Raw genomic sequence first — 27,866 nt, 5'->3', positions numbered from 1 at the left:
GGGCAAGGGAAGTCATGATTTTTTTTCTTTTCTTATCCTAAGTCATTACATAGGAAAAGTTTTTTTTCATTCACTTCAGTTATTCATCCAAGTATTAGGAGACTTTGCCATGATGAAGTCCCAAAGCCATGGCCATTCTGGTCTAGTTAGGAAAAGGAGTTAAATCCTTCCACACAGACTGTGTTCTGGGAGGGGGAAGTCTGATATTTTGAAACAGGAAAACCTTGAGAAAGGCAGAACAGTTTCATTTTCTCAGCAGACTCAAAACTGAGAAACAAACTGAAACTTTTCATTCTGATTGTTAATCTGATGACAAAGGGGTGGGGTCAGGCAAAGTCTGGAGTCACCTTTAAAAAGTGAGCTTGCAGGGAGACATCTCTGGGAGTCCTTTGCTGGAATTTGTCACCCAACATGGCGAAGATGGAAGACTTGTATAATACTCCCGCTGAGAAGCTAGATGCCTTTGTGGATCACGTCCTCCAGCCAAATAAAGAGTGGAAGGATGAGGTGAAAGATGTTTTTAAGAGGATTGCTGACTTCTTTCAAAATCAATGCTTCCAGGATTATATTATAAGAGACAAACAGGTCAAGGTGATAAAGGTGGTGAAGGTAAGAACAAGTTCAATTCTTCAGAATAGGGGAACCCAATCCCACTAAGGAATAGGACAGGTGATATAGTATAACTGAAAGGATATTGTCTGGCCAGGCTGTCGAATAGGAAAAAGAAAAGTGTCCAAGGTTCACTTGAATGGGAGGAGAGAGGCACGAGGATCTGGGATCACCTTACTCCGAATTCTTTCTCCAACAGGACAATGTCCACCATGGCCAACTCTGTCCCTATTCCCTCTCTCTATCCCCTGCTGCTAGCTCTAAGTAAAAAAAAATGAACTCTCTCCAAGAACTACTCTGGGTCCACTTCCTGATCCTTCTGAATTCTTAATTTAGATTTATCAAGAGAGAGGCTTGATAAATGAAGGACAGACCCATTGATTCAGTCTCTTCCTCCACCCAACAAGCCAGTTTCCTCTTTGAGAAAAGAACACCCTCTGAAAAGTTTGAGCAGACTACCTGAATAGTTACAAAACAAACTAAGGTTTACTATTCTCTCCTCGAGTGCTCACTCCTCTGTCTCTCTGATAAAACCCTTCCTCTGCCTCTCCTATTCTCTGTTCTCAGCTCCCACTGGACTCTCTTCCACATAGTTCTCTTAGGTCAGTGCTATATTTTGTACTTTTTTCTGTTGCCTTTCTTTGCTTTCATCTCTTGCTTTTAAAAATCTAAGTGAATTTCCTTTGCATTTACAATATATAGTCTTTTTAGATAACTTACTTTTGTCTTTATCAGAATTCATTTTGAGGGAAGAAAAACCGAAACATCAATTTCTTAGATAAACTTTCAGTCCCTTCTCACTTTCATATTCCTCCCTCCACAAGTGCCAACAATCAAAGCTTCCCAAATCGGAAAGTTTGGGAAATTCTGACTTTACCTAATGGAGCTCAAAGGGCAAGCAGACTTTAGGATCTGACTATCTCTAGTTTTTTATCTCTGGACTAGATTATACAGTAGATAAGGTGCTGGGCCTGCAGTCAGGAAGACCTGAGTTCAAATACAATCTCAAACATTTATTAAATGTGTGGTTCTGGGCAAATTGCTTAATCTCTGTCTGCCTCAGTTTCCTAAACTGTAAAATGGAGACTGATAATATCTATCTCCTGAGATTATTATAAAGAACAAATGAGATAATGTTTGTAAAGTTATCAGTACAGTGTCTGGCACACAGTAGACTTTAATAAATGCTTATTCTTTTCTCTCTTCCCCTTTGGAATCATGAGAACAGAGGTGGTCCAAAAGATATTTTCCATAATGAAGACTAAGGGCCTTTCTGAGTTTATGATATAAAAAAGAAGCCCTTGAATCCTGACTCTACCATTTACTATGTGTGATTTGGTCAGTTTCTTCATTTGAAAATGATAGTGCCAGACTCAATGACTTGCAGCTCTGAAAATAGGATGCTGCTTAAAGTGTTTCGATTTGGGAACAAAGGTAACTCTATAGCAATTCCATACTGATTGATAATGAACCTGGTCTGTCTTTGACAGGGAGGCTCCTTTTCCAAGGGGACAGGCATAAAAAATGTTTCTGATGTGGATGTGCTCCTTTTCCTGAGTTGCTTCTCCAGTTTTGAAGACCAGTACAGACTCCGGAATGAAATCATTGAATTCATGAGGGAGAAGCTCAAAAAGTGCCAAGAAAGTATAGCCTATGATATTGTCACCGTCCCAAAACAAGAGACCTTGTTTCGGCCCCCACGATCCTTAAACTTCGATGTCCAGTCAAAGAAGAGAACAAAACTGATCCATGTGGATGTGCTACCTGTCTACAATGCTCTAGGTAAGAATAGACTAATGCCTTCATGAGAGGGAAGGCTTTCTAGGACAGGGGTTCTTGATCTGAGGTCCACAAAAGGGTTGAATAGTTTTCACAGCATATGGGGAGGAGTGGAGAAGATTCCATGTGTGTGTGTGTGTGTGTGTGTGTGTGTGTGTGTATGTATGTGTGTGTGTTTATTTTAATGATAGATATATCAAGTCAACAAAGATTTTTTTTATTATAATAACTTTTTATTGACACAACCCATGCCAGGATAATTTTTTACAACATTATCCCTTGCACTCACTTCTGTTCCAATTTTTCCCCTCTCTCCCTCCACTCCCTCCCCTAGATGGCAAGCAGTCCTATGTATGTTGAATATGTCACAGTATGTCCTAGATACAATATATGTGTGCAGAACCAAACCGTTCTCTTGGTCAACAAAGATTTTTAAGACTGTGTCTTGTGGATACAGAAAAATGCAAAGCCCAGTCCCCTCTCTCAAGGAGCTCACAATCTATTGGGGAAGACAATATACAAACAAATATGTACAGATAAGCTATAGATGGGACACCTTTTCGCTACTATCGGAAGGAAGGCTTAGCTTTAAAAAGGACTGGGAATGGCTTCTTTCAAAAGATAAGATTTCAGCTCATAATTTTCTGCTGAAGCAATTGGGGTTCGGTAACATGCCCACAGTCACACAGGTAGGAGCTTTTAAATGCCTGGAACCGGATTTAAACTCAAGTCTTCCTGACTTCAGGGCCGGTACTCTATCCACTGTGACATCTAGCTGCCCCATTTCAGCTCATAGTTAGAGGAAATCAGGGAAGTCAAGAAAAGGCAACAAGAAAGAAAAAGATTCCAGACAAGGGAACATACAGTGAAAATGACCAGAGTTGGGCGATGATGGAGTGTCCCATATGAGGAATAACTAGAAGGCCAGTATCATTGGATCAAAGGGTTCACAGAGGGAACTAAGGTGCATGACTGGAAAGATAGTAGGGGCCCAGATTCTGAAAGGATTTTAAAGTCAGAGGATTTTAAATTTTTTTGGAGGTAATAGGAAACTAGTGGGATTTATCAAATTGAGGGCTCGACACAGTAATCCTATATATTTTATTCTATTCATTTAAAAACTGTATTTTGAGAAGGGATCCATATGCTTCCCAAGACTGCCAATGAGACATGCAAAAAAAAAGTTTAAGGAATTCCTGTGTTAGAGGAAGCATATGGGGAAACATATGGAAGATGATTTGGTTAACAAAGGTGGACAGAGAGTTATCCATTCAAACTTATTTTAAAAGTTGATCCATAATTTCTCTTTCTCAGTCTTTTTGTCTTCTTGCCCTGACACTGCTAAGGGCTCAGATTTTTCAAGGAGAAGGAGCCTGAAGTATATCTGGTGGACTGAACCATGATGAATTAACTGTTTGTGAGTTCCAAGAACCAAGCTAATCCAATAAAGAAGTATTATGTAACTATCATACGCTTGGTGCTAAGGACAACCACAAAGACAAAATGAAATAAAATACCCTCAATGAACTTATATTTTCCTTTGGAGGATGCAATAGCTAAATAGATAAGCATACATGGACAATTAAAGAGGAGGAAAAGAGTAGTAACAACTTGTGCTCATCACAAGCACCTGCCACCTGATAAGTGCTCAACAAATGTCTTTTGACTGACTGACTGACCATTTAGGGGGATCAGGAAAAGCTTTCCTTAGAAGCTAGCAAATGAGATGAATTTTTAAATAGATATCTAAGAGGTAGAGGTGAGAAGAGATGGGGGAACAGCTTGGTGCAAAAGTAGAGACCAGAGCTGGAGTGTTGAGTGTGAGGAACAAGAATAAGATCAATTGGCTAGAACTTATCTTGTATTATAGTGAATAAGGTGAGTGAAAAGACTCTTTGATGGAAGTGGGAGACCCAGGTGTTACACATCACCCATTTCACACATTTTTGGACTTTCTGACTGTATCACTCAATTATGCTGATTTTTTTTTCTCTCTTAAAAAAAAACAAATTTGTCATATGGGAAGGTTCTCAGGGAAGGGTAAGATACAGGGAACACCATGGTGACATAAGAAACATAAAGCATCAATAAAAATTACTTTAAAAGTAAGTAATAATAAGATAATAAATGAATAAAAATAAGACTAATAAGGCTTAAAAGATAGATTGGAGCCAAGTTGTGAGAGGCTATCAATATCAACTGAGGCATTTTATCCTAGAGGCAATAGGGAGCTACCAAGCATTCTTGAGCAGTGCAGTGATATGGTCAGATTTTGTTTTAAGATGATTATTATATCTAGACTATGTCTCTCTCACCTTTCAGAAGAAGAAAATCCACTCTCACTCTATCAGACTTTGAGGCAAGAAAATTGCCCAGAAGTGGTTCAAGCACTTAGTGTATGGCAAAACCCACAATCTACTGTCTATGAAAAACTAATAAAGAGCAGAAGATGTCCTGGAGAGTTTGCTCCATCCTTCAGTGAACTGCAAAGAAATTTTGTGAAACATCGTCCAACCAAGCTGAAGAGCTTTCTTCGGCTAGTGAAGTACTGGTATCGAGAGGTAAGGTGGTCAGGGCATCCAAAGAATTCACCATGACTCCAAGTAGTCAGGAGAAAGAGAACCTAGAAAGATGAGTGTGACCAAGGGAAAGGATAATGTGTTTGTGATAAAGAAGATTGTGATTGCAAAATGCCTTTGAAAGTCTAACAACATTAACGTTCCTTTGTCAAGAGCACTGGGTATTTTCCCTTGTGTTTAAATTCTGGCTCTACTATTTGTGGAATATTTCTCCAGATAGCTGGTCCCTCATTTCTAAAATGATAGGTTTGGACTAGATCATCTCAAAGGTGCTTCCAACCACACATCTTATGGTCTTATAGGATGTCCACACAGGTATCAAGATTGTTGGGTCTTTTTGCTAAATCAATCAACAAAAACTTGGTAGGTGCTGTCCTGGGTGCTGGAAAGACAGTGATTTTAAAAATGAAATTGTCCGTGACCTCAAGAAGTTGGCATCCTATAATAATAGATAAAACATACATATTCAAATATATGCCCAAAATTACAAGATATGTTTGCTGCTAAATTGAAACAAAATTAACAAAAGGCAGAATTTTTAATCTAGGAGTCTGTGGACAGATTCTTGGTGGTTTGTGACCTTGGATAGGAAAAATAATTTTATAATTGTATTTCAATACTAATTTCCTTTATAATTCCAGGTATTTTGTTTTATGCATTGAAAAATTCCATAGGCTTTCTTGTGCTCCCAAAGGGGTCCAGGACACAAAAATAAAGACGATACCTGATATAAGACCTATATTAAATGATCAGTAATCATGCATTAAGCGCCTGACATATACCAAGAATTGTGTTGACTTTGAAGATACAAAGTGAAAGAGTCCCTGACCTCCAGAACGCAGCTGGGGGCATAGTAGATAAAGTACTAGACCTGACGTCAAGCAGATTTGAGTTCAAACGTTACCTCCAAAATTTTCTAGCTCTGTGTACCTGGGTAAATCATTTAATTTCTCTTAGGCCTAGTTTCCTCATCAGTAAAATGGGGATAATTCTAGCACCTGGCAATATTCTGTTGTGAGGATCAGATCTGTGTAAAAGGTTTTATAAATCTGAAAGGCCAGTTTTGAGGAGATGACATGCCCATAGAAAGCTAGGTCTATACAAGATACATACAGAGCTTTAGAAGAGAAGGCTCAGGAGAGAGAGGGAAAAATCTCTTGCCAGTGATCCTAAAAGACAGAGGTGAAGAGTAAGCATATAGTAGACATGGGGGACTGTCAGTGAAGAGACAAGAAATAGAGCATTGTATTGGAGGCATTGTGTTAAGTGTCAGATTGTCTGGGCATGAGAGTCAAGTTATGAAGGGGTAGTTCTATTAATGCCACATAAAGGAGTTTGTATTTCATCCTAGAAGCAATAAGGAGTCCCTGAAGAGAATAACATGGCCTGTACTGTTTTATGAGGGAGAATCACCTTGGCAGTTGAGTGTAGGATGGATTACAATGGAAGAGAGACCTTTTTCAGTAATCAAGATATAAGATAATGAGGTCCTGGTTTAGGGTAGAAAGGATGGGATCTAGATAAGAAATGTTATGGATAGAAACCATGAGATATGATTAAGTAGAGAGTGAACAGTTGAGGATAATGCTGAAATTGTAAACTTAGGTAACTAAAAGGATGGTGATGTCCTTGAATTAAATAAAAGGAGCAGGGAGAAATAGAAAGGCTTCATGTAGAAGGCGGGTTTCTATGCTGAGCTTATGAAGAAAACTAGGAATTCTAACAAACATGAGTGAGATGAGAGAGCATTACAGACATGTGAAACATTCTGTGCAAAGGCAGATGGGAGTTAGAGCAATGTGTAAGAAATCCCAAGATAGTTTGGCTGGACCCCTAAGCACACAGAAGGGGCTCATCAATGTAGGAGAAAGGGAAATTAGAATCAAGTTGTAACTAAAATACATTTATTGCTTAGAAGAGGTTGTCTTCACAGTATCCACTAAATCCCAGAAAAAGTGTGAATCGTTTCCCTTGGCCATGTCTACAGGACTGTCTTTGATCTTCTCAGCCCTCTTCCAGTCTAAATTCTGCCTCTCTTTGGTGACCAAAGAGAAATACGAATCCCTTACCATATAATACTTTTATCACCTAATGAATCTTCATGTACTAAAACCATTGTTTCTTTACCTTGACCTCAGAGCAATGTTATTATCAAATGAGATATTTGTAAAATACTTAATATATTGTCTGACTTCCAATGGTCTTGTGATGTAGAGAGCCATCTGCACCCAGAGAGAGGACTGTGGATCACCACATAGTATTTTCACTTTTTTGTTGTTGTTTGCTTGTTTTAGTTCTCATTTTTCCTCCTTTTTGATTTGATTTTTCTGGTGCAGCATGATAATTGTGGAAATATGTATAGAAGAATTGCCCATGTTTAACATATATTGGATTGTTTGCCATCTAGGGGAGGGTAAGTGAGGGAGAAAAAATGGAACACAAGGTTTTGCAAGGATGAGTGTTGAAAATAAAAACCTTTATAAACAATAAAAATAAAAAAGTAGAAAAAACGTATTGTCTGGCACATAAGTGCCTACTAAATGCTTATTCTCTGCCCACCTTCTTTTCAGTATAAGGTAAATTAAATAATAGCTAAAAGCAGGAAATGGTGAAAATGAGATTCAGAATTTTTTTTATCAATACCCAAAGGTCTTGGAAGAGGTTGAAAGTGAAATTCTTGGGACCATTGAAATCCTATAGACTAGCTAAGCCTCTAAAATGTGCTTAAAAACATGAATATTTAGGGATTTCAAGAGGTTAAAAAAACATGGAAAAAGCAGGATAGAAAAGACTTGAGAGTTTACTCAGCAATATTCCCAATCCGTAGCCCTAAAACTCCTCCATCTAAAAAATGTTTTTATCTCTTTTTATAGTACGTGAAAAAGAAATACTCAGGAAAGCATATCCCCCCCAAATATGCCCTGGAACTCCTGACTATTTATGTCTGGGAGATAGGAAAGCCAAATACAAATGACTTCTCTCTAGCTGAAGGATTTGTGACACTGATGAATTTGGTGAAAGATTATAGAAATATCTGTATCTACTGGACCGTTTATTATGATTTTGAAAATCAAGCAGTTGGACACTTTTTGAAAAGGCAGCTGAGATACATACCACAAACCAAGGAGAAAAAAAGGTAAGTAACTCCACTCCTTGATTCTGCTCTAGCTGGGTGACAGTCAATGGAGACTAAAGACAGTGTGTAAAAATAGCAATAGCTGGCAATTATGTAGCTCTTTAAGATTTAAAAAGTATTTTACATGTTAGGTAATGTAATAAATAGAACTCTGGGCCTGGAGTCAAGAAGATCTGAGTTCAAATCCAGCCTCATTCGCCTACTAGCTGTGTGACTACAGCCAAGTCACTCAACTTTTGTCTGCCTCAGTTTCCAAAACTATAAAATAGGGATAAGGATAGCACCTGCCTCCTGGGATTGTTGTGAAGATCAAATTAGATAGTATTTATAAAATGTTTACAGCATCGTGCCTGGTACATAGTAGGTGGCATATAAAATGTTAGCTATTTGAGACACACAACAATTCTGTAAAGTGTTATGATTATTTATTGCATTTTTACAGATGAGGAAATTGAGGTACTGAGAAGTTAATTTTCCAGTTAACTCCAGAGTTTTGTGTATTTGAGACAAAATCAAAGTATAGAAAATGCCTTGGATAAGAGAATCCAAGTATATTGTAATATTTGTATCTGAATTTGGAAGGGAAATCAGGGAAAGGTAGAACTCAGAGAATTGTTTTCGATGATCAAAGATGTGGATAACAATGAAAAGATCATGAGTTCTTTGTTCCAAGATGCCTGCAAGGGTCTACTGGCCTGTCTCAGTCTCTCCCTTTTTTTTTTTCTTTTGCCAATGCTCAACTCTCCTTCTAGTTACTGGACTATGTTGTCCATTCTTTCCAGGTCAGTTTGTTAAGTGCCAGGGAGAACTTGCCATCTCCCCTGGCTGCTGTGTTCAGATCTTGGGCTCGCCACTCCTTTCAGTCTACTCTTTCACAAATTGTATGAATCTCTTTAAGAATTCTGGGTGTGACCCAAATATATTTTGTGGCTGACATATTGTGACAGCCCAAGATTGCTCAGAGGGTTAGGAAAGAATGCTTGTTCATCTGAACTACAAGCCCAAGGATAATTAATCTATTCTCAACCACTAAATATATAAGGAAACAGTTCCCTGAACTGGTTTCAGGGAAATGAGAAGACCTTCTTTTCCTGACATGTAGTGTCATGGCCATGTAAGGTAAAAGGTAAAGCTGGGACATCTAAAATTCTTCCTACATCAAAATCTGTGACTCTGTTAAGTAATCTAGTTAACCAACTAAAAACTAACTAACCTGAGAGGCCACCAAGTTTTAGAGATGAGGAAATTGAGATTAATTAACCATGTTCCCTCCCCCAAAAAAAAAACACAATAAAAATAAAGTGAAAAAAATGTGCTTCAAATTGCATTCAGAGTTTATCAGTTCTCTCTCTTGAAGTAGAAAGAAGTTTTTATCGTGGGTTCTTTGGAATTGTCTTAGATCACTGTATTGCTGAGGTTCACAGTAGGTTATTGTTATGATATTGCTTTTACCCTGTACAATATCCTCCTCCTTCTGCTAACTTCATTTTGCATCAGTTTATTTAAGTCTTCCCAGTCTTATAACACAGTAGTACTCCATCGCTATCATAGACCACAACTTGTTCAGCCACTTCCCACTTCATAGGCATCCCCTCAATTTACTGGAGTGCTTTTTGATGGAAATAGTAACTAAGCAAGTCATTTCTCTCTCTGAAACTTGTGGGGAGGAAAATGAAAATCACAACTATTTTTTCAACAGCTCGATGAACTAACAATGTATAAATCCCCCAACACCTGATAGCCTAATATTAGAACGTGGCTACTTCTTATACAAATACATGGTAAACTAGATGATCTCACCTATTGTTATAACAACTATTTGCTGTCCTTGGATAAGAGATTGCTGTTTTTTCTAAAAAGGATTTCTTTCACAATTGTAAAAGTATTTGGTCATTTCCCCTTGTCTCTCGCCCTTGAACCTGGAATATTTTCTTATTGTAAAATATATCCTTTCACTTGCATCCCAGATACTTTCCTTTTCTTCTTTAATAGATTCCCCCCTTTCTTGATTCTCCCTAGGCTGAGAAATAATTTACTTTTCTGTCTTAAATTGCTACAGAATGTTGCTGATTGCCCATGTACTCTAGGTGAGCCTGAAAGATTATTTAAAAAAAAAAGTTTTTCTCTCCCCCAGAAATCTGAATTTGCTATTGTCAAGAGCAGATTTCTTAGCATCCTAATAAAGCTCTTTACTTTCAATTTGGACTCCTGTCTTTGGCCTATGTGAGAACCAGACCCCCATACCCACAAGGCTGAGAGAATTGCCTTCATTTCCTTATCTATAAAATGAAGGGGTTGAGCATGATGATGATGAAGGTAATATTAGTAATAATAGTTAACACTTAATATGTACCAGGCACTGTGCTAAGCACTTTCCAATAACTGCCTCATTTGATCTTCACAATAAGCCTAGAAGGTAGGTTCTATCAATATCCTAATTTTACAGTTGAGGAAATTAAAGCAAACAGATATGAAGTGACTTTCCTAGCAGCACACAGCTAGTAAGTACCCTCCTTGACTCCAGGTCTGTCATTCCATCCCCTGTGCTTTCTAGCTTTTTAGATGACCCCTACGGTCTCTTCCTGCATGAAATCTATGAACCTATGATCTTATAATTATTTTCCAATTTTAAATTCTATCATCCTAGGATGATAGGGCTAGGAGGGGAAGAATTCTCTATTGTTTCAATAGATCTGGGCAAGGAACCACCCTGAATAAAAGTGATCATTTCTTTGGTATTATAGGCCAATCATCCTGGACCCAGCAGACCCCACCAACAAAGTAGGAAACGGATACAACTGGGATCTGATAGCCAAGGAGGCTTCCTATTGCCTTAGCCAGGCCTGTTCTCAATTGAAAGACAGAATGCCCATCTCAAGCTGGAATGTAAAGGTAATGATTCTTCCTTTGGGGCTGCAAAGATATCTATATATTCCTACACACACACCCCCATGACTGTGGGATCCTGTAAATCCAACAAAACCTTCCTGTGAATGAGTTCTGGACTAGATGAGCTGAACTCTATCCCTGGGATTGGCTCTTCCTGAGACCAGAGTCATTTTCCCTCAAACTACAGGTCTCTGTAGTCAAAGGCACAAAAATGGGTGACAAAGAATACTCAAGTGCACTTCTTAGGAGGGGAGATCCATGGACAACCAAAGATACTCACCAGCTCTCTTTTTCTCTCCTTCTCCATTTCTTCCCCAGGGAGCAAGAAATATATGTGTGACTGTGATATGTCCTGGTTTACGGACATGGGAATATTGTTTGAATCCCTATGACCCCATTCAAAAGATAAAAAAGGAAATTGAAAAGGTTGAAAAGATCCCCATAGCTGATCAGCGGCTCTCCTTCAAGGAACCCAAGAGAAAGCGCCAGGTATTGATGGGACACAGCAACCTGGCAGAATATGACATCTTCTACAAAATAAAAATTGAAGTGCTGGTAATCAGTTCTGCCAGACACCATATCCATGTGAAATTTCCTGATAACACCTGCCAAACCTACCCCCTTGAAAGAAGAGATACTGTCCTAATGGTGAAACAGCAGATTGAAGAGCAGGGAAAGCATCCTGTGAAAAATCAGATTCTGAGATTCCAAGATCAATTCCTTCGGCAGAGAAAAACCCTCAGATACTTTGACATTCAAGATGGCGACACTCTGGAGTTGAAACTAAGCACTGCAAGTAAAAGGGGGAAATTGAAGACCAGAAAAGAGAAGGTGGTGTTGGCAAGAGTTTAGCAGTTATGGGAACATCCTCACGCTCCCATCAGTGAAGCAAGCTCTACTCTGATTCCTATGCTTCCTGTTCCACCCTCTCTTCCATCTTCCATATTGAGTGTTAGACTAAGATAATTCTTTAAAGGGACAGAAAAACTGTGTATACAAAAGTATAAAAAGACCCAGCCAAGTGAGAACTAAGTGAGAGTATAGCTATACTTGGGTTCTCAGTGCCCTCTAGGAAGTACCTGCCTAGCTGTGATGATTCTGGAGGAGAGGAAAGAAGTATTTAATTTTGATTTTGAATCTTTCTTAATTGATTCTTTTCCTCTCTTCTGAAATTGAGTTTTTAATTGCATTTTGCACTTCATAAATACTTTTTTGGCTGCCTTTTAATCCTGATATATGAAATTGTTTAAATGGTCTAACTTGGGTCTATCCCAAAATAGAGGGAAAGGAGCCAGGAATGATAGACCTGGCCCTTCCTTTTTAAACTACTCCTTTGAAAAGTCCCTCAATCCTTCTTTTCTTGTTCTTTGTCTTTTTTTTCTATGCTGAACTTAACAGCCCCTTGTTTACTGTACGGATCAATAAAATTTGTTTTATTTAGGACTTATCTTCTTGTTGGTGTTTCTGGCTCCTTGTGTACAGGTCTCCTTGTGTCCCCCAAGTCTAACACAAAATAGACATTAATAAATGCTTGTTGGTTGACTAATTAACTAATTGGGATCCACCTCCAAGGGAATGGGAAACCAGTGTAAGGCTCCTATTATTCCTGTGGAGTCCAGGCGTTGAAGAGCCAACAGTTAAAATTTTCTATATTTTCTCCTCCCACCAGCCCAGTGCAAAACTAGTGTGATCTTAAAATGAATTAAGAGATCTATTGTATCCATGATTAGGGAGGTGACAGTCCTATTGTCCCCTATCCTGTATAGAGTGTTCAAGGAAGACTAATATGTCTACTGTGAAGGCTCACTTTGCACTTCTCGGGGCTGCTCATCCATTTTGGGTGTCCACTCATCAACTAACTCTCTCCTGTGGCTCCTCCGTAGCATGTGCAGCAGCCTCACACAGAGTAAAATTGTCTCAAGAGATGGGCTAAACCAGGCAACAGGCTTCAAATTTTCAGTGAGTTAGGAAAATGAACACCTCAAGCATGTGAAGATTTTCTTTATTGGAATGGGCAGATGAGAACAATTTGTTCTCATTAAATGCTTAAAGCTTGGTCAGATGCCCAAAGACACTAAGGTCATCCACTGCATCCTCGCCATCCTGACTTTTGTCTTGATAAGTCTGGAGGAAAAGAGGAGACTGAAGACTTTGTTCAGCTTTGCCTCACTTAAATCCAATTCTTGTGCAAATCAAGGTGTCATTTCAAGATGTCACTGATCCTCTTTGAAATTTAAGGAGGAACACAGGCTACATTTAGGGTAGTGTGGAAACTCCTGGATGTCCCATTCTAGAAAGGCCATTAATCAAATGGAAAGCTTCTAACAGATAATTGAAATGGAAAGGGAGAAAACTCAATGGGATATGCACCAACCTGGATAATATAGAGAAAAATGATACTGTGAGACTAATAGTTATTGAGATGCCCAGAAACATGCCTTGTTTAATACCATAGAAAGAAACCAACAGGAAAAATCCCTGGCCTCCAACATTTAAGCACAATTGCATAGTTTAGACAATAGCAGTATAGACCAGAAATCCTCACAGGAAATTTGAACTCGGAGGTATTACCTTTGACTTGGTAGAATGAGAACAGGACTATTCCAGACATAGAAATTCTGCCAGGATATACTCATTCAAAAGAATGAGAGAGAGAGAGAAACAGACACAGACAGACAGAAAGAGAGAGAGAAACTGAAACAGATAACAAGATACACACAGAGAGATAAATTATATTAAGAAAGCTTACTCATGTAAAGAATTCTGAGAACCAAGCAGAGATTGGGAGGGGGAAATGAAGAATGGTGGGGATTTGGAAAAAGATGAAAAAAGAAATATGATTTTTTTTTAATTGAAACTATACCCTAAACCACTGAAGAGTTGGGGAAACTCATATCAAAAGTCTGCTACAGTAGTGATGGGGAGTTTTAGTTATTCAAACATCTGCTAGAGTGCTTTCTCAGCTTGGTCCCAGTGAGTAGAACTTGGAACAGTGAATGGACATTGGTAACAAGGCAGATTGAGCCTGGATGGAAGAAAAAATTTCCTAAAGACTGTTCAGCAGTGGAAAGGGATGCCTCAGGAGGAAAGGCATTCCTCTGCAATTGGAAGGACTCAGGCTAAAGTTTGATGACTGCCTGTTGGGGAGCTTGCAAAGGGAATTCTTAGAGGCAGAATCAAGATGGCAGAGAATGAACAGGGCATTGCCTGAACTTTCCCTAAGTTCCCTCAGAATCAAGACTAGATCATCAGGTCTTGAATGGATTTTGGAGTGACAGAACCCACAAACATTTGGAGTAGAATAGTTTTCCAGCTTAAGATATCTCAGAAGGGAGGGTAGCTAGGTGATGCAGTGGATAGAGCACCAGCCCTGAAGTCAGGAGGACCTGAATTCAAATCCTGCCTCAGATACTTAACACTTCCTAGCTGTGTGATCCTGGCCAAGTCATTTAACCCCAATTGCCTCAGCAGGGGAGGTGGGGGGGAGGGAGATATCTCAGAAGGACTTCAGGAAAGTCTGTCTCAATTGGGCATGGGAGAATTCAACCCAGCAGGAAGGCTCTTAGCCAAAATACAGCAGCATTGGCTACTCTGTCGTGGTTCAGAAGGCCAGTGGATCAGCAGATCACCTGGGAGATTTCTAGCGCAACCACAGAAGGCAAATTGTGAGCCTCCTAACGCCAACTTAACAGGCAAGAATTGGCCAGGCCACTCAGTGCAAGAGAGGAAGCCTGCATCACCATTGACCCCAACCCAGTTCTCTTGGAAGAATTTCAAAAAAAAATCTTAAAAAAGAGATAGAAGAAAAATGGGGGGGGGGGAATGAGAGCTATTCAGGAGAGTTATGAAAGTTTGGGGAGAAAGACAACACCTTGAAAAGGGAAGCACAGAAATTGACTGAAAAAAACAACTCCTTGAAAAATAAATTTGGTGAAAAGGAAATACATATATACTGAATAAAACAACCCCTTAAAAATAAATTCAGTGAAATGGAAAAAATACTGGGAATTCTTGTTTGAATTCTGACTGAATGAGACGGTTGCTAAGGACCTTTTCAACTTTGTGATTCTGGAAGATTCAAGTCACACTTACTATCTAAATTGAGAACCAGTCATCTTCTCTTGATTCCTTCAGACCTCTTCCAAATAAAAATGATGTACAAACAGTAAAAGTAATTGCAGCTGTCTCCACCACAAAATAACAACAAAAGGACCACTGAGAGATTTGTCTCTAAGAGAGCACAAAGAAAGGGAGAAAAAGGAAAGATGAATCTTAATTTGAAAAGAAAAAATTAAAAGGCTTAGAAAATTAAATTAAAATCTAACAAAACAAGTTGAAGAGGAAGAGTAGAAAGGGTTTTATCTGACTAAGAAGGGAAAAGGTGTAGAGGAACTAGATAACTAGATTAAAGGACTAAAAAAGGAAATTGATAAATTAAACAAAATTTCAAAACTAGGGAAAAGGATAATTCCCTGGGAAGAAAATCACTTGAGGATGAGAGGAAGAGAACCTGCGAGGACAAGACTGATTTCAAGAAGATTAAGCAAAAAATAACTAAAGAGAAAGGAATCTTCACAGAGTCGAGGGGGGATTTTAAAGTCCCTAATTCAGGGGGTGAAATACTATTAGATACAAATGGAGAAAATATGAACCAACTCTCATAACTTTGATTGTAAATTTATTAAGCCAATAAAATGAAAAACAGTTGATAAAGACTACAAAATTTTACAATATGTTGTTTACAAGCAACACATCTAAAAAGCAAAAATATACATAGAATAAAAATGAGGGACTTAGAACAAAATTTACTTTGTATCAAATGAATCCAAAAGATGAGGACTTGCAGCTGTACTCTCAGACAAAGCATACATAAAATTTGCAACAAAAAAGAGACTGAGTAAGAAAATGAGACAATTTCAGTATTAAATTGATATGCTCCAAATTACTTTAGCTTTTACATTCATAAAGGAACAGTGACTGAATTACAAGAAGACATAGATTGATACAATAATAAGAGGAGACTTGGATGTTTTCAAAGGGTTGAGCAAATCTAATGGAAAGATAAACAAAAGAGAATATAAAATTGAGTAAATAGCTGGAGAAACTAGTACTAAAACTAGAATAAGACATGGAATACATTTCTCAGAATTAGATGGAACCTTTACAAAAATTAAATTAAATACATAATAGGGCACAGAGATATTTCATATAAATAGGCAGAAAGAGTAAGTACATTTTTCAATAAATTTATTTATTTACTTATTAGCAATAAAAATGTTAAACACTTTGGAGAATACTAACAAAAGATATAGACCCGGATAAAAATTTGACAATAAAATCTTCAAAAATCAATAGATTAAATAAATTAAATCACAGAGAAAATGAATGCTTATGTGAAAGAAAAATTAAAATTATGAAATAACATACAAATATTTCTAAGATGCAATTAAAGAAGTAGTTAAGGGGAAAGTATAGCACTAAAAAAATGCAGTAGCAAAATAGAAAAAGAGAGGATTAATGAATTGAGTGTGCATTTTTAAAATTAGGAGACCAACAAATAAATCTAAAGATAACATTAAAGAGATGATTTTTAAAAACTAAGTAATAATAAATAGGAAAAGCAGGGGAAAACTATAGATATAATAAATAAGACTAAAAATTGGATTCTTTGAAAAATAAAAACTAACAAAAGTGATAAACCTTTATCCGGTCTTACTAAAAACACAAAAGAGGACAGAAAATAAAATCAATAAACTAACAAATTAGCAATGTGAAATCATAATAAAACCAGAAAAAATAAAGAAAATTGCCAGATTCAACCTTAAGATTCTGTTCTAGAAAGGGTCAGTGTGATTTGAGGCTTCTAAATAGGAAAACCAAGAACTGAAACGCAAAGAGCTATAAACATGAAAAGAGATCACAATTTAAGGTGTCATAGAAAAAGAGGGTTCATTGAAACTTCATATGAGCATCCCCCAGGTTTGCATTGGGCCCCAAGAAAAGGAGAATTAAGCTTTGTCTCAAAAAGTCTCCTTTCTTCTTCTCCAACTCCTAAGTCTTAGGAGATCAGTCTTGGGAATTAGAGCATTTAAAAGCTTCCAATTATAAGACTGGTGAGTACTAGACTGGAGAGTCAGCTTAAAGAGAAGGGTCAGTAAAACAATGTGAAACTACTCCCAAAGGGCTTTCAAAATGTGTATATTCTTTGGCCCAGCAATAATACTACTAGGTAGCCCAACAAGATTTTTTTTAAAAAGGAAAGGACCTATGTGTGCAAAAAGTATTTAGAACTGTTATTTTCATGGTTGTCAAGAACTGGACATTGAAGGGACACCCACCAGTTGGGGAATGACTGAACAAGTGATGGAATACTGTTGTGCTATAAAAAATGATGAGGGGAGAGGATTCTAGGAAGATGGTGGAGTAGGTCAGAAAATGTCTTCAGATTTCCCCAAAAAGAACAAATTTGCACCTCAAAGTGTACATAGACTGGTGAAAAAATAAAGACTATGGACAGAATAAGGCTTTGAAGAAAGACCCCAGGAGAGGATTTAACCAGTGTGAAATGCAAACACCCCTAGGCTAGCTCCACAGAAACAGCAAGTAGGAGCCGTCAGGCTATCCATGTTTGGCAGGAGCCTCAGCCAGAACCATAGAAACTTTCATCTCCCAGACAGCATGCAACATCAAGGGTCTAAGTCCAAGCAGAATGAAGCAACCTCCTCTGATTAGGAATGCTAAATCCAGCTGTGCTGCACAGATATGACCCTGGGAAAGGAGGAAGCAGCACAACTAGTAAGTGCAGAAGCAGTGGGGCAGGAATGTTGGTGGCTTCAGGCACTTGCATGAAGGGGGAACTTTTGGTTTGGGGTTCCAGGTCAGAGGGAAGAGCTGAAGCGAAGCTAGAGACATCCCCCCATCCTAGGATTAGAGGTGCTTATATTAATAGTTCTTATTTAAAAAAAAAATAATGAACAAAAAACAAAAGAAGAAGAAGAAGAAAGAACCCCACCATGAAACTTACTATGGGAATAGGGAAGACTAGGGTTCACCTCCAAAGGAAGATGCTGAAGTTAAAAAAAAAAAGCCTTTTCTACCCCAAAGAGTAACATTAAATGACTCCCTGTCCAGAAAGAATTTGTAGAAGAATTCAGAAAAGAATTCAAAAATCCAGTGAGAGAGACTGAGGAAAATTTTTTTTTAAAATAAAATAAAAACCATCCAAGAAAAACAACTAGAAAAGTAGATATAGAGTCTTTTTCTATTTTTAATAGCTTTTTATTTACAAGTTATATGCATGGGTAATTTTATAGCATTGACAATTGCCAAACCTTTTGTTCCAATTTTTCCCCTCCTTCCCCCCATCCCCTCCCCTAAATGGTAGGATGACCAAAACATGTTAAATATATTAAAGTATAAATTAAATACAAAATAAGTATACATAACCAAACCGTTATTTTGCTGTACAAAAAGAATCAGACTCTGAAATATTGTACAATTAGCCTGTGAAGGAAATCAAAAAATAAAAGGATTGGGAATTCAATGTAATGATTCTTCGTCATCTACCAGAGTTCTTTCGCTGGGTGTAGCTGGTTCAGTTCAATTCATTATTGCTCTATTGGAACTGATTTGGTTCATCTCATTGCTGAACATGACCACATCCATCAGAATTGATCATCATATAGTATTGTTGTTGAAGTATATAATGATCTCCTGGCCCTGCTGATTTCCCTCAGCATCAGTTCCTGAAAGTCTCTCCCGGCCTTTCTGAAATCATCCTGCTAGTCACTTCTTACCAAACAATAATATTCTTATACCACAATTTATTCAGCCATTCTCCAATTGATGGGTATCCACTCAATTTCCAGTTTCTGGCCACTACAAACAGGGCTGCCACAAACACTCTTGCACATACAGGTCCCTTTCCCTTCTTTAAGATCTCTCTGGGATATAAGCCCAGTAGAAACACTGCTGGATCAAAGGGTATGCACAGTCTGATAATTTTTTGATCATAGTTCCAAATTGCTCTCCAGACTGGTTGGATGTATTCACAATTCCACCAACAATGTATTAATGTCCCTGTTTTCCCACATCCCCTCCAACATTCTGCATTATCTTTCCCTGCCATTGTAGCCAGTCTGACAGATGTGTAGTGGTATCTCAGAGTTGTCTTAATTTGAATTTCTCTGATTAATAATGATTTGGAACACTTTCATATGAGTGGTAATAGTTTCAATTTCATCATCTGAGAATTGTCTGTTCATATCCTTCGACCATTTATCAATTGGAGAATGGCTTGATTTCTTATAGAGTCAATTCTCTATATATTTTGGAAATGAGACCTTTATCAGAACCTTTGGCTGTAAAAATGTTTTCCCAGTTTGATATAGAGTCTTAAAGAAGAAAATAATTCTTTGAAAATTAGAATTGGGCACTAAATTCTAATATTAGAATTTATATATATATATATATATATAAAGAGAGAGACAGAGAGAGAAACAGAGAGAGACAGAGACAGAGAGGGACAGACAGACAGACAGAGATAGACAGAGAGAAAGAGAGTCAGAGAGAGAGAGTGTGTGTGTGTGTCAAAGAGAGAGAGAGAGAGAGAGAGAGAGAGAGAGAGAGAGAGAGAGATGAATGGTAGTGGACAAGGTATATAGATTAGTGAGAAATGGATAAAGGGGGGAAGGATAGCATATTATGAGGTGGGATATATAAGGGTGTTTAGATTAATTGAAGTGGGATAAAGTATGTAGATTAATGGGAATGAGATAAAAAGGGAAGTAAAGGTTGGTGGAAGAAGATAAGGGAGGGATCTACAGGTAGAAGAGGTTAAGTAAATAGCAAGGCAAGTTAAGGAGCAGAATTAAATTAGAAGAGTTAGCAGGAATAGAAAATAAGAGATGTACAGAAACATTACGACAAAGATCAGGAGCAGAATTTATTAGGAAAAAAAATTAGGTCTAGTAATCACTGATCTTAGACAAAGTCAAACTTAAAGATTCAACTGAGAGAGAAATCTACATTATATATGTAAGCCATATTAATATTATTTTCGATGTATGTTTACATGTAGGTGAATGTGTGTATATATATGTGTATATATATATATAAACATATATATATGTCTGAGTATATATGCATGTAGGTCTATGTATAGATTTAGATATAGATATATGTCTGGGTATGTAGACTGATAGATATATATATATATCATGTATTTAAAAACATGTTTGGGCTTAACTGCAGCCTGCTGGAGAGAGGTAGGGGGGAATTAAAGAGGAAAAAAAGAATAAATTTTAAAATGCAAAGCAAAGGGCAAAAACATAACCTACAAGGAAGCAAAGAAAAGATGAACACCCATGAATATAATTTCTTCTATTACTATAAATGCTTTCTTGAAATAGAAATGTACCATTACATATTTTGAATCTTCCCTGATGTTCTGCTGGGCACATAACAATGTTTTGTCTTGTTTTGTTTTTATTTTCCTTTTCTGTCTTTCTTTTTTCTATTCTGTTTTTCTTATTTTGTATTTAGTTCAATAAATAAAAAAACATATTTTTTTAAAAAGAAAGAAATTATAAGCAGGATGATTTTAGAAAACACCTGGGAAGATTTATATAAACTGATGAAAAATGAAGTGAACAAAACCAGGAGATCATTATACAAAGTAATAGCAAGTAATAGTAAGGATGATTAATTGTGACAGACTATTTAGCTACTGTCTTTAGTATAGTAGAAGCTACTCTAATCAGTACAATAAGCCCCCAAAATTCCAAAGGACTAAAGATGATAAATATATCCACATTCAAAGAAAGAATTGATGGTAAGTGAATTGAATTCTGCAATTGAAGGATACTTTTTTTAAATTTTCATTTATTTTTCTTGATTTTTTTCCCCAAGATGGCTAATATGGAAATGTTTTACATGACTTCACATGTATAATTGATGTCGTACCACTTCCCTTCTCACTGGGGGTGGAGGAGCTAGAGATAAAGAATTCCGAATTTGAAATATTTAAAACAATGTTAAAATAAAGTATAATTATTTAAAGAAAGAGATGGAAGCAGTTCTAGGAAACAATCTAGGAATAGGAATTTTTGCAGGGCCTATTGGAAATATGATCCCTGAGACTGGATGATTTTCTTTAAAGCTCAGATACTCTAGCCAACCAAGCTGTGGAAAAAGATGAGGACCAAGGAAGTTCTGTGGGAGTCATGTTTCCAGAAATATATATATATATAAAACACATGAGGAGACTCAGGTAATGAAGCTAATAAAGATGAGAAGATGGGCATCCCAGGGAATGAGGGCACCTGATCTTTGGCAGTTGGTTACCTGAACTTGCCAATATCCCAGACAATGTAAAAACCCAGGGAACCAAGCCAGAAGAAGTGATAGGTTTATGATTCCCCATAAGACAGAAGAAATCAAGGAAGGACCCAGAATTCCCAGATGCTAACTGCCTGGCTCACTATTATCCCAACCTCCTAGAAAACATATAGAATTGAAACATATAGCTATATTCTCTATATAGAGAGAAACTTGAGCTAAAAAAACTTTTGAAGTATTTTTATGGGACTGCTAAAGAATATATGCATTTCTCAATCATATGTGAAACTTTAAAAACTGACCATGTCTTAAAGCACAAAGATATTTTTCTATTCTCCCTATTGGAACATATCCACAAGACCATCTCTATTTGCTTTCACATGTTTCTTCTTGCTGAGTCTAAGTAAGTCAGATAATGTCCAGTTTTCCCCAAAACATCCATGAGCCCCTTAGATCACTGTTTAATTACCAGGTCAAGTGATTGACAACTTTTTACCAAATAAAAGAGAGAACTCTTGGGAAACTTCTTCACTTCCCTAAGCTCAAGTTTCTTGTGGTATATTTATTTAATCACCAAAGGGCATCTCTATCCATTCAACTGATCTTGCTCTGCAAAAGAATATGGGGGGAAAAAAAACAAGCTCTTCTCTTGTCCTTTTCTCAGAATTGATATTTCCTGGTGCTAGAAGAATTAGCTTTCACTGAAGAATTAGAAAGGATAAGGACACAATAATATCTCAGGTTTATGGGATGGACAATCATTTCCATTTCATTTCCCAGGAGGGTTCTAGGGTTCTCATACTTACCTTCACAGTTTGCATATAATTCACTAGGCAGAATTGCTGAGTAAATGCTATGTTCTCTATGATTCTGAAAGAATCTGTGTTCCTCCATCCGTCAGGTCCATTTTTCTCTCTGTGGGACAGTACTGACTTGTCATGGGGTGTTTGCATTTGTGAATTTAGTCAATTGGAACTTGGGTCTAGGCCCCACCTCTGGCCAAATCACAATTCCTTCTTTTTTTATTTTTAAAATTTAAAACTACATACAAAGATAGTTTCTGCGTCCTTGATTGGGTCTCTCCTTGCTCCCTTTTAACTTTTCCCAAATGATTTCTCACTGCTCGATGTTGCTGTTGTTGTTGTCTATCCTTAGTTTCTGAAAAGAACTAATGACATTACAATGTTGGGGTCAGCCTTCAGTGTGTTCAGCTGTAGCTGACCTGTTGAATATGAGTTTGAAAAGCTCAGCTGCAGCTTGGACAAAAGTAATCCATTAGAACATTTGGGATGAAGATGTCTCTGGATTTGCGCAGCTCATATTTCTTTTGTGCTGCCGCAATTGTGCTTTGCTCATGGAGTACATTGCCTTCTTTGTTGTGGACACAGCCATCCTGGACAGTCCTGTGCTAGAGTCTCCCATGTCTCACAATTGAAACTAAAGTTCTTTAAAGAGACCTTGGCAGTGGGCGCCCCAAGGCAAGATTGTCAGGAAATTCAATGTCAAAAGATTAGATACTTCTCCAAAAGGGAATATTTCATTGCTGACCTTAGGGAAAGCTGAATCAGCACACAATTAACAACAGTGAAGTAGAAAAGGATCGGGCAGCTTTCAGAGACCTGGTGTACAGCAACACATTTGCTCATCTGGGTCAGAACATTCACGAACATCAGAAGTGGCTTGATGTAGTTGATCAATGGAATAGGTTAGGTTCAAAGGACAAAACAGCCAATAACCTTAATTATCTAGTGTTTGACAAACCCAAAGACCCCAGTTTTTGGGATAAGAATGCATTATTTGACAAAAATTGCTGGGAAAATTGGAAATTAGTATGGCAGAAACTAGGCATTGACCCACACTTAACACTGTACACCAAGATAAGGTCAAAATGGGTTCATGATCTAGGCATAAAGAATGAGATCATAAATAAATTGGAAGAGCATAGGATAGTTTACCTCTCAGACCTGTGGAAGAGGAAGGAATTTATGACCAAAGAAGAACTAGAGATCACTATTGACTACAAAATTGAAAATTTTGACTATATCAAATTGAAAAGTTTTTGTACAAACAAAACTAATGCAGGCAAGATTAGAAGGGAAACAATAAACTGGGAAAACATTTTTACAGTCAAAGGTTCTGATAAAGGACTCATTTCCAAAATATATAGAGAATTGACTCTAATTTATAAGAAATCAAGCCATTCTCCAATTGATAAATGGTCAAAGGGATATGAACAGATAATTTTCAGATGATGAAATTAAAACTATTACTACTCATATGAAAGAGTGTTCCAAATCACTATTGATCAGAGAAATGCAAACTAAGACAACTCTGAGATACCACTATTCACCTGTCAGATTGGCCAGAATGACAGGGAAAGATAATGCAGAATGTTGGAGGGGATGTGGGAAAACAGGGACACTGATACATTGTTGGTGGAGTTGTGAATACATCAGCCATTCTGGAGAGCAATTTGGAACTATGCCCAAAAAGTTATCAAACTGTGCATACCCTTTGGTCCAGCAGTGTCTCTACTGGGCTTATACCCCAAAGAGATACTAAAAAAGGGAAAGGGACCTGTATGTGCCAAAATGTTTGTGCCAGCCCTGTTTGTAGTGGCCAGAAGCTGGAAAATGAATGGATGCCCATCAATTGGAGAATGGTTGAGTAAATTGTGGTATATGAATGTTATGGAATATTATTGTTCTGTAAGAAATGACCAGCAGGATGAATACAGAGAGGATTGGCGAGACTTACATGAACTGATGCTGAGCGAAATGAGCAGAACCAGGAAATCATTCTAAATCTCAACAGCGATACTGTATGAGGATGTATTCTGATGGAAGTGGATTTCTTTAACAAAGACAAGACCTAACTTAGTTTCAATCTATCAAGGATGGACAGAAGCAGCTACACCCAAAGAAAGAACACTAGGAAATCAATGTAAACTGCTTGCATTTTTGTTCTTCTTCCCAGGTTATTTATACCTTCTAAATCCAATTCTCCCTGGGCAACAAGAAAACTGTTCGATTCTGCACACATATATTGTATCCAAGATCTACTGTAATCTATTTAACATGTATAGGATTGCTTGCCATCTTTGGGGAGAGGGCGGAGGGAGGGGGGGGAAAAATCGGAACAGAAGTGAGTGCAAGGGATAATGTTGTAAAAAATTACCCTGGCATAGGTTCTGTCAATAAAAAGTTATTTAATAAAAAAAGAAGAAAAAAAAAGAAGTGGCTTGATGAAAATGAGAATTCCACCAGGTTTACCATCCTCGTGCACAATAACAGTAATGTTGTAATAATGATCAAAGATGTAAGACTTGACTACTCTGATCAATACAATGATCCAAGACAACTCCAAAGGCCTCATGATGAAAAAAATGCTATCTACCTTTGGAGAGAGAACTGATGAATTCGGAGAGCAAATTGAGAGCGAAATTATTTTCTCTCTTTTGTTCTTTTAGTTATGCTATGGTAAATATGAAAATGTTTTGTATAACTTCCCATCTATAATCAATATTAACTTTCTTTGCCTTCTCAGTGAATGTGGTAGAAAGGGAAGGAGGAAGAAAATTTAGTATTCATAATTAAAAAATAAAAGAATTTCTAAAATTAATAAATTGTTTTGATGAATGTATATGCAATGACATACTAAATAAATAAATTCCCTCTCCTGCTTTGCTTCTATGGTAGAAACAACAACTTCATTCTTCCCTCCTTGCAGTTTGGGTTTTTTTCTTAAAAGGTATTTAAAAATCACAGCATAGTATTTTCATCTTTTTGTAGTTGTTGTTTGTTTGCTTGTTTTTTTTTCTTTCTAATTTTTTCCCCTTTTGATCTGATTTTTCTTGTTCAGCATGACAAATATGAAATATGTTTAGAAGAATTACATATGTTTAAGCTATATTGAATTATGTACTGTCTAGAGGAGAGTGGAGAGGAGAGGGAAGAGAAAAATATGGAATACAAAAATATGGGATAACAAAGTGAATGTTAAAAAAACTATCTCTGCATGTATTTTTAAAAAACAAAAAGCCATTATTATTTTAAAAGGTATTCATATATTCCTTAAGACTTAGTTGAATTTCCACTCTTTCTGTTAATGTTTGCTTGCATTTTTGTTTTTCCTTTTCAGGTTATTTTTACCTTCTTTCTAAATCCAATCTTTCTTGTGCAACAAGATAACTGTATAAATATGTATACATATATTGTATTTAACATATACTTTAACATATTTAACATGTATGAGATTACCTGCCATCTAGGGGAGGAGGTGGGGGGAAGGAGGGAAAAGTGGGAACAGAAAGTTTTACAAGGGTCAATGTTGAAAAATTACCCATGCATATGTTTTGTACATAAAAAGCTATAATAAAAAATAAAATTTAATTTAAAAAAAAAAGACTTAGTTGAACCAGGAAACTAAGGGCTTATTATAGTCTGTTGACCATCTGAGCTAGAGGACCTCTAAGATGCTTAGCAGGTGATGGAAGTGTCACTCCAATGAAATAACTCAAGGTGTCCTCAATGGTTATCCTCTTGAATATTCTCCTGTGATATCTAAGTAAATCTCCTTTTGTTAACTATTGAATGACAAATATGAGGTTTGTTCATTTTTTAAATTTTCTTCCAGTGTCTAAACTAATTAACTAGGGAACTGGCCTGAGTCATCCCCAGCCTAGAATAACTATTTGCTATTTAGATAATTGGGGAAATCACTTCATCTGTCATGTCCTCAGTTCATCTTCACAATGAGGAGATTGAATTAAATGAAATCTGAGGTCCCGATCTAAAATCCCATGACTCTGGAAGAGGGAACATAGAGCTGCCATCTCAGATTGGGTTATCCAGGTATTGACAACAGCTAAGTACCTGATCTCACTTTCCCTATGAGTGTGGGACACTATTGGCTATGAGGAATGATGAAGAAGGGGACTTACTATGCAAATTTACAAAAATTATCTCATTCGATCCTGCAAGGTATGTGCTATTTTTATTCCCATTTTACAGTCAAGGAATTGAAACAGACAGGAATTAAATGACTTTCCTAGGTTCACACAGCTAGTAAGACTGAGGCCAGATTTGAACTCATAAAGTCTCCCTAATTCCAGACCCATTAGGCACTATTCTATGCTCTATGGTGCCATCTAGCTGCCCCCATATTTATAATTGGAGTTTTGTTTTTATTTCTCACCTGAAGTTGGGAATGGAGGGAGAGAAAATGGATTCTTGTTGATTGAAAAGATAAAAATTAATCTTTTGAAGAGCTAATAGTATTTTGTGGTAATAAAAAATTAGAAACAAAAACCAAAACAAAGAATTAGAATGTCTAAATCAATTGTGTTGCAAGAGAACTAGTCTTTCCCCCAAGGGTGACTTATATCAGGTGATTCGGGCATGTGTCCAATCCAGATTACATTTATTAAGTGAGCTAGCTGAAACAGAGATGAGGGAGGGGAGATGGTTAGGTGAGAGGGTTACTAAGAGAAATTCTAATAATTTTTTCTAAAGAAACATATAAAAAAATTTAAAAATATATCAAAAAAACCAATCAATAGTGACTTTGTGACTGTGTGTAAACAAGAAGTACTTGGATGAGGGTTCAAGAACGAAAGTCATGATTTATAATGGGCCCCTTCTCTACATTAAGATTGTCTCTGGAACTCTGAGAGTGAGTGGATTGTAGCTAAGTGCAGATGGCTGTGCCCAGCTCACTTCCAAAGGAAAAATACATGATTGGATACAGAAATACCTTTCATTCAACAGGAAAAGAGGAAAGGAAGGAAGGAAGAGAGAATTAGAGGAAACATAGATTAAGAAAGGAATCAGTTCTGTTGGAAGACAGGTTGAAAAGTGTGATCCAGGCCAGAGAGAGAGGCAAGATTGTAGAAGTCCAGAACTCTGGAAAAGTATCCTTGAAACAAGAATACTTACAACAGGGTGATTGATGAGATAATGGTTCTCTAGTTTACATATATTTAGTATGGCGATGTAATGGTTCTACAGTTGGCACATGCTCAGTGTGCTATGGTGATGTAATTATACTAAGGTCTTTAAGGGCTGAGAGCATTGGAGATGACAGAGACAGGAGAGTGTGTGCTCGAGCTTGATCTCAGACTCCAGCCTCTAGACTCCAAACTCTAAACTCCAGACTCTATCCCTGACCATCTTGGTAGTGACTCTCCTGCTAAGACCAAGGCCCATCCAGAACTCCTCAAGAAAGCCAACCTGGACATTACATAAGACCAAGAGGAATTTGTAGATGTCATGTTAGGTTCTAAGGCCAATATGCAAAGTTATCAATTAATCAAGGAATATAATTATAGCTATTCCCACTCAATGCAAGGCAAACACCATCTGCCTCGAGGTAGGGCTGTTGTCTGAAACTGAAAGGGGAGATGAGTACAGAACAGTAGTTCTAAGATGTAATAGGGTTGATCTTTATAAGTCAGGGTAGGCAAAATCACAGGAGAAAGGAAGGAAGGAAGGAAGGAAGGAAAGAAGGAAGGAAGGAAGGAAGGAAGGAAGGAAGGA

The 27,866-nt window shown here is 37.3% G+C and overlaps 1 protein-coding gene across 1 annotated transcript; it reads left to right on the top strand.

The window, feature by feature from the left end:
• Positions 1 to 254: 254 nt before the first annotated feature.
• On the top strand, positions 255 to 12,439 carry LOC100916439 (2'-5'-oligoadenylate synthase-like protein 2). The gene is made up of 6 exons (XM_012542479.3): positions 255 to 609; positions 2,100 to 2,391; positions 4,711 to 4,949; positions 7,841 to 8,103; positions 10,848 to 10,995; positions 11,311 to 12,439. Exons 1-6 carry the CDS (start codon positions 412 to 414, stop codon positions 11,842 to 11,844), a joined length of 1,674 nt encoding a protein of 557 aa, XP_012397933.1. The 5' UTR covers positions 255 to 411; the 3' UTR covers positions 11,845 to 12,439.
• The last annotated feature ends 15,427 nt before the right edge of the window (positions 12,440 to 27,866 follow it).

This window comes from Sarcophilus harrisii, chromosome 1 (genome assembly GCF_902635505.1).
Source record: "Sarcophilus harrisii chromosome 1, mSarHar1.11, whole genome shotgun sequence".
Classification (NCBI taxonomy): Eukaryota; Metazoa; Chordata; class Mammalia; order Dasyuromorphia; family Dasyuridae; genus Sarcophilus; species Sarcophilus harrisii.
The sequence above is the reverse complement of the archived record's forward strand: the minus strand, read 5'-3'. Positions and strand labels throughout refer to the sequence as shown.

Coding starts and splice junctions, on each gene's coding strand:
- LOC100916439 (XM_012542479.3), top strand. CDS start 412: ATGGCGAAGATGGAAGACTTGTATAATACTCCCGCTGAGAAGCTAGAT. Junction 610..2,099: donor AGGTGATAAAGGTGGTGAAG/GTAAGAACAAGT, acceptor TGTCTTTGACAG/GGAGGCTCCTTTTCCAAGGG. Junction 10,996..11,310: donor TCTCAAGCTGGAATGTAAAG/GTAATGATTCTT, acceptor TTTCTTCCCCAG/GGAGCAAGAAATATATGTGT.